Genomic DNA, 12,783 nt, shown 5'->3' on the forward strand with positions numbered 1-12,783 from the left:
GTTGACTATCCCTGGTCTAGATGCTTAAGAAAATGACTTGCTTAATTTGGAACAATACACACTCAGTAGTGCAGAGTTGACAAAAATAACCCCCTTCAAGGCTGATCAGGGAATGAGAGTCAAAAGATTCCCACTTCACCTGCAAACAGCTAACATTGTACTGCCTGAGATACTGTGGGTTTCTCCAGGGTTTCTTCGGAGAGGAGACTTTCCAAGCTTTTCTGGAGATTATATGGATTGTACCTGAGATCTTTTGCACACAAAGCATATGCTGGGCTACAGTCTTTTAGTTTATTTCAGTTTAAATCCAAATACCTTGGTTTTATTAAGTTATGCATCAGAAGCAATTATCTGATTATGTCATTTTCTTCTTACTAGCTACTTATAGTTAAACTCATGTTTACCTTCTTAGTTTAACTCCTTACAGTTAAAATATTGCTTTGTTGTGTAACAGAAATAATTTTTACGCTTATTAACCATATGGTTGTGAGCATTTAAAGCACTGCCTTTAAAATATGGTTCTATGTCTCATTCAGACATTCAAAGAAGTAGAAATGCTGGTGTACCTCCATCCACATTTATTAGATAATGCTGATTCCTCCATCGTTTTTTCAAATTAAAAGATCACAGGAGTCATGAATGAAATGTCTAGAACACAGGGTATAGGAGCAGATGTTACTGCACACAGGCTAGAGCCTGTTTTACATCTTCAGTCATGGTAATGATTGTGGTGAAGAGAGATTCCTTCACATCCACCAGAGTTGTATCTGAGAAATGCCATCCAGAGGAGCTGCTAAGTAGCAATGGAGCTTATTCATCTGCAATTTGTAAGAATCTTCAATGATCCAGTGTGACTTATTCCCAAAGCATTTCATAGAAAAATGACTTGAGTGATGGATTGCTTATAGGACTGGAAGTTCCTGTGGCCCCATCCAGACCCTTTTGCTGAAACGAATTTTCACTATTGCAACTTAATGTTATTTGCAGCTTGATATTATCGGAGAGGTGTTCCTCCTCTATGTTCAACTCTTGTTGCCCACCACAGCATCAACCCAGAAGGGGTAGTAAATTGGGTTCGGGTGGCAATAAGTACTTCCTTAAAAGAAGAGAAGATCCCAGCAGCCTTGAAGGAGGCACCTCTGATACCACTCCTTAAAAATATGTGGATGATTCCCCGCCGCCCCGCAATTGGCCAGTGCTAATCCCCCTTTCTTGGGCAAGTGGCTTTACTAGACAGTGGCTTCTCAACCTCAGACATGCCTGGATGAAATGGATTATTTGGATCTATTTCAGTCTGAATTCTGTCATGGTTTGGGGGCACTTTGGTCACCCCCACAGAAAACATGTGCATGGAGTGCAGTCCTGTTGGTACTCCTGGATCTCTCAAATTTGATGAATCAATTATAATATACTTCTGAATCATCTTCTGGTTTGGGGGCATTGTGTCCCCTTGGTTCTGTTCTTGTCTGGCAGGTTAATTCCAAAAAGTTATACTGTAGTACTTCTGTTTCACTCCACAACATTTATCCTATTGAGTAACATGTACCCAGCTGTAGGATGAAATTGTCTGGAGATGATAATGACGCATCATCACTATGCTAACGACACCCAGCTCTATTTCTCCTCTTTGTTTAAGAACACAGTGAATGTTCTTAAAAGGTGCTTGGTATAGTAATGTGTTGGATATGGGCTAGTAAACCAAAGCTCAGCCCAGACAAGATAGATGTTCTGTAGGAAGCCAATGAAGTTGATTAGTGATTCAGTGTTCATCCTATTTTGTATAAAGTTGCTTTCCCCCCAAAATATCAACTTTTCATTCTCTCTGCATTAGGATGGGAAAACAACTGGTGGGACTGGGATGAGAGTGAGAATACTGACACCATTTCATTCATGTGTAGAAAAAATATATAGAATATATATTATATATTATGAACAGCACTACTGATTTTGCTGTTACAAAATGATAGTAATAGAGCTCCATAACATGGAAATAACACCATCCACAAACCTTGATACCAATAAAACTTAACAATGGCAAAATAAAATAAAATTCACTAAATATATTGATGCAAGATGTCTGCCAATGGAACCCCATGTGCAGCTGCAATATAGCTGAGGTTCAATTTTTGCTATAAGCAAGGTTTATATTGCCATCCCACAAATGCTGACCCACTGCCAGTGCCCACCCATCCACAATCTGTAGCATACTGCAACAAAGAAGTAATTTTAATATTCATCCTGCCCTGCTACTAGGGATGCTCCCTGTGGTTGGACTGCTCTTCTGTCAGATGATCATTATGATAGGCAGAAATGGGGCAATGAAGTGCCTGGGCTTGTCAGTTTAGTCCAACATGGAGTTAAAGATTTAAAACAGTGTTCCCCAACCTTGGGCCTCCAGCTGTTTTTGGACTACAATTCCAATCATCCTTGACCACTGGTCTTGCTAGCGAGGGATGATGGGAGTTGTAGTCCAAAAACAGCTGGAGGCCCAAGGTTGGGGAACACTGATTTAAAAGCTTGGAACTTTTAAAACCCTCGATTAAGATACAGGCAGTGGAACTAGTCTTCTTTTACTTTCCCGAAAAAGCATGTGATAGAGTAGAATGTGAGGTACATCTACAATCATGAAAAAATGAACTTTAGTGTTGCAGATACACAAAAGCTCAACTGCATTTTAAGAGGGTCTTATTAGAGAGTCCATAGGGTTTTTTTTCAATAGCCAGAGCACATACCAAATTGACAATTTCACCAACCATCTTGCTGACCACATATGAAGTTGTTGCTTTATTCTTGAGCCCCTACTCCGGTGCTTCCCATATTCAGTCCACCACTTTCCCCTACAACTGATTCAGCTATCTATCCCCTTACCTAAAATTCTCTAGGCATCTCCCACCTTGAATACTGCTATGTTTTACTCTCTGGCTTGGACTTTGAAGCAGATGAAGACCTCCCTGTTTCTTCTTCTTATTTAAATACTGTTATGAGTTTGGAGGGAGGGGAAGGCTGTATGTCTTGCCCCCCTTCTAATTCATGGATCCAGCATGGATTCAATTCCTGGAATAGCTAGGCTAACTTCCTGATGAGATAATGGCCCTCTAAGTATGGACCTTTAAGGTAACAAAGAAAGTGTCTCTGTGCTGCATGACAAAGGGTGGGCTTTCCTCCCTCAACAAACCGGTAGTTAGAAGGTTAAAGGACAGAATGGAGAGTTATGTGAGCTGGAAGGTAGAAGAGAGTCTGCAGGCTGGGAAGCTGGGATATAGAGTTACACCTAATTTCTGGTTGAATCCAAGGTTTGGCTATGGTGGAAGCAAAACCCCTCCATCATAGGCTCAGGTTGCATATATGTGTAAATAAACAATATATCATAAAGACACCACAGTCTCCACTGTCCCTCATTCCAAAAGGTAAGCACCTGGAATCCATTGAATATTACATTGCTTGGAGATTGGGGTGGCAACAATCCACTTTTATTTAAACCCAAACATTAAACAAAGGAGAGGTTTCTTAAGAAGTGAGTTAAACTTAGATTAAATGAGAAACAGCAAATTACAGTGTGAATTAAGTCAAAAAGGGCAAAATTATCTTCAAGATGATCAAGATTTTTAAATGTTTCAGTTCTTACAGTGATTCTTACAGAACCACTTGTTCAGTTGCAGTGAAGTTATTCTTGAACATCAAATAAAAGGTAAAAATAATTCAACTAGATAAATATTATATTGACATAAGGTTTTATAAAACCTTTTCAAAGTTTAGTGAAAGCAAAACATACCTGTTCGCAGCTCTGCCCTTCCTTATTGATATTTGAATCATTTGCAGTAAACAGAGGTCCAGAGATTTGAGAAGCCTGATGTCCTGTCAGTGTGTTTGCACAGCTTTCAATGGGGAAAAAAATCTGACTTTTCCGAGAGCCCGAAGTCAGTGAAAACTCATGGCAATAAGTCTGAAGAAATGCCCTGACTCCATCAATACCTACAAACTGTGAAACAGGAACCCCATTTAAATTTACACTTCCAGTGTCACACAACTGAGAATGTCTCCACTTGCGAAGCCTTAGTACCAATAATACAAGGAGGAAAGTGAAGAACAAGCAGGAGACAAAAGCCACTGCAGTCACCAGGTAGAAAGTGAGGTCAGACTCAAGACTGATAGGAGCTGAGATGGTGCCCAGATCGGTCAGCATGTCAGGGATGTTGTCAGCCAAGACCACAGTGACAGTGACTGAAGCTGACATTGGAGGCTGCCCATTGTCCTTGACTAAAACCACCAGGCTTTGCTTGAGGGCATCTTTCTCCAGAAAGAAGCGGGCCGTCCTGATCTCTCCCGTGTGGAGCCCCAGAGTGAAGAGCCCTGGCTCAGTGGCCTTGATCAGCTGGTAGGAGAGCCAGGCATTCTGGCCAGAGTCCGCATCCACGGCCACCACCTTAGTGACCAGGTAGCCTGGCTCAGAGGAGTGAGGGGCCAGCTCTATCCCCGTGGAGCCATCAGTGGGAGGGGAGGGGTACAGGATTTGGGGTGCATTGTCATTCTGGTCCAGGATGAAGAGAGTCACTGAGACGTTGGAGCTGAGTGGTGGAGAACCTCCATCCTGGGCCTTGACCAGGAACTTAATCTCTTGGATCTCTTCATAATCAAAGGACCGTAGGGCATAGATTACTCCAGTCTCAGAGTTTATAGAAAGGCAGGAGGAGACGTAGGAGTAACTCATCTCACCTTCAGCACTTGGAATGCTGGTGCATTGTCATTGATATCTTCGATTTCAATTTCTACTGTATAGACTTTTAGCTGCTCCTGAATAAGAATCTCCAACTTCAAAATACAAGTTAACAGACGTCCACATATTTCTTCTCTATCTAGTCTTTCATTAATATATAAATGACCATTTTGGAAATTGAGGGCAAAGTATTGTGTCCTACCTTCTGTAATAATCCGGACACCGCCAGGCAAGAGTTGCTTCATATCCAATCCCAGATCCTGTGAGATATCCCCAACAAAAGAACCTTCCTGCAGTTCCTCAGGAACTGAATAATGGATCTGTCCAGTAACTGCCTGAAAAACAGCTAGCAGCACAAGGCAGGATGACTGTCTCCTTCTATCCAAGAGTATTTGTATAGAAGCCATTTCAGCCTCTGCCAGGTCCTATCAGTCCATAGATAACAGGCACCAGTGTTTAAACTAGGCTCTCTTAATAGACAATGTGCCTATTTAAGACTTCCTTTTATTTTCCATCAAACAAGATCCTCCTTTTTCTTTTAGGTCAGAGATTATAATAAACCTTTTGTGTTTTTCATCTCGGTGGTCTAGCTGGTTCAATCCAGTTTCTCTCCTTATTGGTGAACAGTGACACCCAATGGATCAGTCAGTAAATGCAGTGTTTTAAAAAACTGCAAAGTAACATTTCATTCCTTTTTATTTAATAATAGGTATAAAAACAAACTTCCATTAACATACTGCATCCCACCTAGAAAGCTCAATGGAGATTGGATAAGCACCACAATGGATGAGTAACGCAGTGTACCTCCTCATTAACAGGATTGTGTCAAAAGTAATCAGTGACTATTGATCTAATGACAATTTCCACCTTATATATTTTTTAATCAACCTAATTCAGAGTACAATCACATGGTGTTTTTTTAAGTGTCCTTTCCGAATGTGGTAGTAGGGTTGCTGGAATGAGGGGGAGGGGGAGCTGTGTGTGTGTTTGGAGACGTGGGCTCAGATTTTACGCTACATAGCCTTGCCTATGCCTTCACTCAGAGGTAACCTGCTGGTGAATATTTAGTGTGTAGGGTGGACAGATCCTGAAGCTGAGGCTCCAATACTTTGGCTACCTCATGAGAAGAGAAGACTCCCTGGAAAAGACCCTGATGTTGGGAAAGATGGAGGGCACAAGGAGAAGGGGACGACAGAGGACAAGGTGGTTGGACAGTGTTCTCGAAGCTACCAGCATGAGTTTGACCAAACTGCGGGAGGCAGTGGAAGACAGGAGTGCCTGGCGTGCTCTGGTCCATGGGGTCACAAAGAGTTGGACACGACTAAACAACTAAACAACAACAACAAGGGTGGTAGAAGACAGCAGTCATTTAGTAGTGAGGGAAAAGCACTCTGCACGTGCTCAGACATGCTTTTCTTCCCATATTACAGATTCAGGTCTGCTATTGAAGACAGATTCTTAGACTAAGTTCTGGAGGGTCCTTACACAAATTAAGTCAGGGAAGACAGAGGCACGAATAGTTTGACTTAGAAAGAAAGAGAGGGAGTTACTAGCGGAGGGAAAATGAAGAGTGGCCAGTGAGTTGTGCTGATATTGGACTAGTCATTTATTATTATGCTTTGCTTCTCCTTCTTTGTAAAATGGGGGCTCTAGCCTCTTTGACAGTCCTGTTACTGAAGGAGGGCTTATAAAATTGGCAATCAATTAAACATGCTGCATGTACTGTAGGTGTGCTATGTGTATTTGATGGTCATCAGTTATCTTATTTGGAACCACTTGCTTGCATACACTTTTAGTTTTTTCTTTTGTTTTGTAACACCTTTGAATCTGAATTTTGTTGGGCCACCTTTGCCCTCTGGGTCATTGTGCTTGACTAGCCCCATCCACTCATGCACAACAATGCGTTGAATGCTATATTGTACACAACTTTGTGGGGTCAGTTTCAGCTTCTGCAGCCTGAAGACATGGACAGGGTGCATGCAGGGATACCCTCTCAATCCCTGCCCATCTTGGCTGTTGAAATTGAGCCTGGGGCTTGACTGGATGGATCCAAGCGGCAAAGGTCTTTATTTTTATTTTTGCATGAAGGAGTGGCACTTGCTGACTTAAAGAAGTTGGTGTGGGCACTACTGAAAAAGCCAGCCCTGGACAAATTGGCTTACATTTGGGGGAAGGTGATTGAAAGAGTTGTGGTAGAACAACTGCAACATTCCTGGATGAGAATGATTTTCTGGATCCATTCCAGTCTGGTTGATGCCTGGGTTCAGGACTGAATAAGCCTTGGTCTCTCTGATGGATGACAATCCTTGATTCTTTTGCTTGCTATCTCAGCAGCTTTCAGTACTATTGATAAAGTGCACCAGTGAAAACATCTTGGACCCTGCCCCCTCTCTGGTGTGTGCAGCAATGTGCAAATGTGACTTGAAATGTAGCTAGGAAAATCTATCTCGCTGTGTTTTAAGCTGCTAGTGTTTACATAGCCTTAGTGTACACCAACAGAAAGGCATGGCAAATAAGGATGGTATAAAATTCACTAGCTCCCAGGTGATTAGCAATCTGCCCTTCCCTCCCTCAGTGTCCTTTCTACCCAAGCACAGGCATCTCATCTTAAGAATCATAGCCAGTGTGGTGTAGTGGTTAAGAGCGGTGGACTCATAATCTGGTGAACCGGGTTCGCGTCTCCGCTCCTCCACATGCAGCTGCTGGGTGACCTTGGGCTAGTCAGAAGTCTCTCAGCCTCACTCACCTCACAGAGTGTTTGTTGTGGGGGAGGAAGGAGATTGTTAGCCGCTTTGAGACTCCTTAGGGTAGTGATAAAGCGGGATATCAAATCCAAACTCTTCTTCTTCATAGTGAGAAAGAAACCATTTTTATATTGTGTTGCATTCCTGTCAAATGGCTTGTGGAGTGCAAGTAGATTCAGGTTTGGTGGTCAGTCTCAGCTTCAGGTTTTGGAGGACCCTTGGGCAGGACCTTGCTCCGTAAGCCCACCTGCTCCCATAATCACCAGGTGCTACTGCTTTCCCCCAAGCCGGAAAGGACAGGATATCCTTCTGGTCATTGCCTGGTCTGACCTGACCTAAGGTACAACCACCTACTAACTAAACCCAGCTCACTAATATATGGAAACTTCTGTTTTCAATTCTGGTGCCTCAATTGTGGTCCAGCAGAGTTTTTGTAATGACAGTAGAAAAGAAGTGTTCCAAAAGTGGGGAAGGCAAGAAGTTAAGGAAATGCCAGTAGAGAACTGAAACCAAGGATTGATCTGTTGTAGCCAGAGTTGTTGAATGTTAAGGCAAGTTACTTTGTTTGCAGCAGCAAATATTTCAGTTGTCTGCTCTATATATCTAAAACCATCTTTCACCAGAGATTTCAAGACAATTTAGAAAAATTAGAGCAAGTAGAACAATAATAAATACACTCAGCTCTTGCCTCCTCCAGCCGTGTTCAATAACCAGAGGGAGAGGTGAGCAGTGGCAGCTGCACATTTTCCTCCCTCTTATCTCTGCTCATTGACTCAGAGACAGCATCCGAACAAGCAAGGAGAAGCACCTGGAATCGGAGACCTCAGGGATTGCTCGTAGGCCCCTTGCTGTGGCCCAATAATGCCAGTTCCCAATGCCAGCTTGACTTCGGATAGTTTAAGCAGCTACTTGCCAAGAGCAATGAACCTCTCCCTGGTGATATAGATAAATCCAACCCAGTAACGAACCCAAACGACATCTATTAAGGAAACACTTTAATTGGACCTCTTGTCTGCAAGTGTTTGTTCCTTTATGCCCATTTCTTTCCCATTGCTTGCCACTAAAAATTTCAGCCATGGTCCCTAGACAGCAAAGAAAGTGCAAAGAAGGGGGGGAGGGCGAAATGCCACTCACTTTCTGAATTTATGGAGTGCAAATCAACTAATGTTTGGTGGCGTGTTACTGAAAATACATGGCTAATTTAAATACAAATCCACTTTGCACAATTCTTAGCTCAGTGCCCAATGAGCTCTGCAGACTGTATCACATTCAGCTTGTTTCTGCTTTGTACATTATAAAATGTGAGCAATCTTAATTCTAGAAAATGCAACTCACCTGCTCCGAGTTTTGTCGTACTGTATCAGTGCTTGGATCTCCCATAGTTAATAGAGGACCTAGATTATCAGCAGCTGGATGAGATGAGAGAATATCTGTACAACTTCCAATTGGAAAAACAATTTTATTGTTTTGGGAGCAGGTAGTTAGTGAGCCATCAGGGCAGTAAGACTGAAGAAAAGCCCGGACACCATCAATGCCCACAAACTGTGAAACAGGTACTCCATTGAAATTTCCAAATCCTGAGTCACACAATTGTGAGTTTCTCCACCTATAAAGTCTAAAAGCTAGTAACAAAAGCAGAAAGGTGAAGAACAAGCAGGAGACAGCAGCTACTGCAGTCACCAGGTACGAAGTGAGCTCACCATCAGATTGTGGGTCTTCAGATACTGGGACACTGCTCAGATCAGTCAGCATGTCAGGGATGCTGTCAGCCAAGACCACAGTGACAGTGACTGAAGCAGAGAGAGGTGGCTGCCCATTGTCCTTGACTAAAACCACCAGGCTTTGCTTGAGGACATCTTTCTCCAGAAAGAATCGGGCGGTCCTGATCTCTCCGGTGTGGAGCCCCAGAGTGAAGAGCCCTGGCTCGGTAGCCTTCATCAGCTGGTAGGAGAGCCAGGCATTCTGGCCAGAGTCCGCATCCACGGCCACCACCTTAGTGACCAGGTAGCCTGGCTCAGAGGAGCGAGGGGCCAGCTCTATCCCCGTGGAGCCATCAGTGGGAGGGGAGGGGTACAGGATTTGGGGTGCATTGTCATTCTGGTCCAGGATGAAGAGAGTCACTGGGACGTTGGAGCTGAGTGGTGGAGAGCCTCCATCCTGGGCCTTGACCAGGAACTTAATCTCCCTGATCTCTTCATAATCAAAGGAGTGTAGGGCATAGATTGCTCCAGTTTCAGAGTTAATTGAGAGGTAGGTAGGAAGGAAGGAATTTCTGACTTTAGTCTCATGCTCACTTATCTGAGAGTAAGTCCCATTGAGCTCATTGGAATTCACTTCTGAGTCGACTTTCTTAGCACTGGGCTGCACAATATCTCTTTCGATGATAGAGTAAATTATTCTGCCATTTTCGTCACAATCAGAGTCATGTGCCTTCAAAATAGTAATAAATTCACTTCTGTGGTTATTTTCCTCAAGATAAAAAGTGAATGCTGCATGTTTAAAGGTGGGTGGGTTGTCATTTTCATCTAATATTTCTAGTGGGAAGTAAGCAGTTGTTGAGAGAGAAGGAATCCCGTGGTCACTTGCTATTATTGTGATGTTATATTCTGAGACCCTCTCCCTGTCAAGGACCCTTGCAATCTCCAAGTTGTAATAATTGTCAAATGCTTTCTTCAACAGAAATGGAAGTCCTGCTGGTATAGAACATGAGACCTCTCCATTTTCCCCATCATCTCTGTCATTTATATTTATAAGACCTATTACAGTTCCTGGAGGAGAACTTTCTTCAACCTTGCTGAAAAGTGGTGTGATTGCAATCTCTGGTGGATTGTCATTCGCATCCATGACTCTTATGACTACTCTAGCGCGAGTAGACAAGCCACCCCCATCTTGTGCTTGGACTTCCATTTCATGTGCTATCGATTCTTCAAAGTCAATATTCCCAATGACTGATATCTGCCCTGTTGCGGAATCCAAGTGGAATATTTTGGAAGCTTTGTCTGAAATTTTTCTGAATGAATACATTACCTTTGAGTTTATTCCCTCATCAAGGTCAGTTGCATTCAGAGTTAACACGTGCGACCCTTTAAGCATGTTTTCCATAACGTCCGCTTCATACAGAGACTTACTGAAAATAGGAGCATTGTCATTTACATCTGCAACAGCAACACGGATTTCCACCGTACCATACCTGGTAGGTTCTCCTTTGTCAGCAGCAGTGAGAATTAGTTGGTGCACTTTTTGTTCTTCTCGATCTAACAGCTTTTCAAGGACTAGTTCTGCGTATTTGATCCCATCAACTCCAGTTTGTACATCCAAGGAAAAGTGTCTGTTGCTACTGAGATGGTAGCTCTGGAGAGAATTCGTCCCTAGATCTGGATCCTGAGCCCCTGGTAAAAGAAACCTTGCCCCAAGACCTGAGTTTTCAGCAATTGTTAATTCAAACTCCTCTACAGGGAAGCTGGGTGAGTTGTCATTAATATCAGTTATTTCAACTTTAGCCATAAAAAACTTCACTTTATCCTTCACAAGAATCTCAAAATTTATCAGACATTTTTCTACCTGGTGGCAAATCTGCTCCCTGTCAATTATTTCCTTGATAAACAAATGTCCATTTCTCAAATCAAGTGAAAAATATTGCTTCATACCTCTGGAAATTATCCTGGTGTCTCCACTTGATAACTCCTTCACGCTCAGTCCAAGATCCTTTGCAATATCTCCTACAAAAGAACCTTTCTCCATTTCCTCAGGAATCAAATAATGTATTTGCCCAGAAGCTACCTCCCAGACCATCGCCAGCACAAAGCAAAGCACACTATTCTTTTGATAGAATAAAATCCTTCCAGCCATTTCCAGGTAGACCGTCAGATTGTTGTGCCCTTATTGTCCAGTTTGGACCTTACAAAGGTTCCAAAGGCTCCCTAGATATTTCCTCCTGCAAATCCAGACTTGCTGAACGTGAACGTGAGCTTTGTGTATTCTTTGCCAAATGAGAGCAGAACAGGGATTTGTAGTTCTCGGCTTATGAGCAAACAGCGACACTTAGAGGTTCAATGAATAATTACACCAGTTTTAGTCCTTCCTCGGTGTTTTTTTGGGCGGGGGAGAGAGACTTCAAGCAAAACCCAATTAATTTTAGATAATAGTCTATTATTCCTAAGGAACACCAAATAGCAACTAGTCATGTGTACCAATTTGCTTTACAATTTTTAAGTCAACCTATGGAAAGATGCTGTTATGTTAATGGTTCTGATCTATCGCCCAATTTCATGCCTAAGATGCTCAGGTTTTTCTTACATCTGATGAACTGGGCCACAAAACTGTTGTTTCTTTCTGCAACAAGCCAAGATGACTAGCCCTCTGAATATGTTTCCCTATTTTTCCTATTTCTCATCAGTAATAATAATAATAATTTTATTATTTATACCCCACTGATCTAGCTAGCTTGCCCCAGAGTACTGAAAATAAACAATGAGCATGCAATAAATCCATATATAATACTGTACTGGGAGAAAGCAAGTGAGAGGGGACAGATTTTGAACTATGTAAACAATCGTTTTTAATTTTCTATTTTCATTATCAGTTGTAGAAGGGGAGTATGCTTAGTAAAACAGTGAATTTTTAAGTGTTGTACAATGCATGACTGCAGTGACTACATTATTACATGAGCACTGCATTATTTAGAATCATAGAATCATAGAATCATAGAATCATAGAGTTGGAAGAGACCACAAGGGCCATCGAGTCCAACCCCCTGCCAAGCAGGAAACACCATCAGAGCACTCCTGACATATGGTTGTCAAGCCTCTGCTTAAAGACCTCCAAAGAAGGAGACTCCACCACACTCCTTGGCAGCAAATTCCACTGTCGAACAGCTCTTACTGTCAGGAAGTTCTTCCTAATGTTTAGGTGGAATCTTCTTTCTTGTAGTTTGGATCCATTGCTCCGTGTCCGCTTCTCTGGAGCAGCAGAAAACAACCTTTCTCCCTCCTCTATGTGACATCCTTTTATATATTTGAACATGGCTATCATATCACCCCTTAACCTCCTCTTCTCCAGGCTAAACATGCCCAGCTCCCTTAGCCGTTCCTCATAAGGCATCATTTCCAGGCCTTTGACCATTTTGGTTGCCCTCCTCTGGACACGTTCCAGTTTGTCAGTGTCCCTCTTGAACTGTGGTGCCCAGAACTGGACACAGTACTCCAGGTGAGGTCTGACCAGAGCAGAATACAGTGGCACTATTACTTCCCTTGATCTAGATGCTATACTCCTATTGATGAGGCCCAGAATTGCATTGGCTTTTTTAGCTGCCGCGTCACACTGTTG

At 42.6% G+C, this 12,783-nt stretch overlaps 1 protein-coding gene and 1 pseudogene across 1 annotated transcript in view; both read right to left on the minus strand.

Annotated features, from left to right (window-relative positions):
• The window catches only part of LOC114601412 (protocadherin gamma-A5), a 315,625-nt gene extending 310,912 nt beyond the window's left edge, over nt 1-4,713 (minus strand). Inside the window, exon 1 of the mRNA XM_077933478.1 lies at nt 3,773-4,713. Coding sequence (XP_077789604.1) covers nt 3,773-4,708 — 936 coding nt within the window. The 5' untranslated portion in view covers nt 4,709-4,713. The remainder of the gene's footprint in view (nt 1-3,772) is intronic.
• Nucleotides 4,714-8,775: 4,062 nt separating this feature from the next.
• On the minus strand, nt 8,776-11,427 carry LOC144328649 (protocadherin gamma-A12 pseudogene; annotated as a pseudogene).
• Between the last annotated feature and the right edge of the window lie 1,356 nt (nt 11,428-12,783).

Source organism: Podarcis muralis, chromosome 8 (genome assembly GCF_964188315.1).
Source record: "Podarcis muralis chromosome 8, rPodMur119.hap1.1, whole genome shotgun sequence".
Taxonomy (NCBI): Eukaryota; Metazoa; Chordata; class Lepidosauria; order Squamata; family Lacertidae; genus Podarcis; species Podarcis muralis.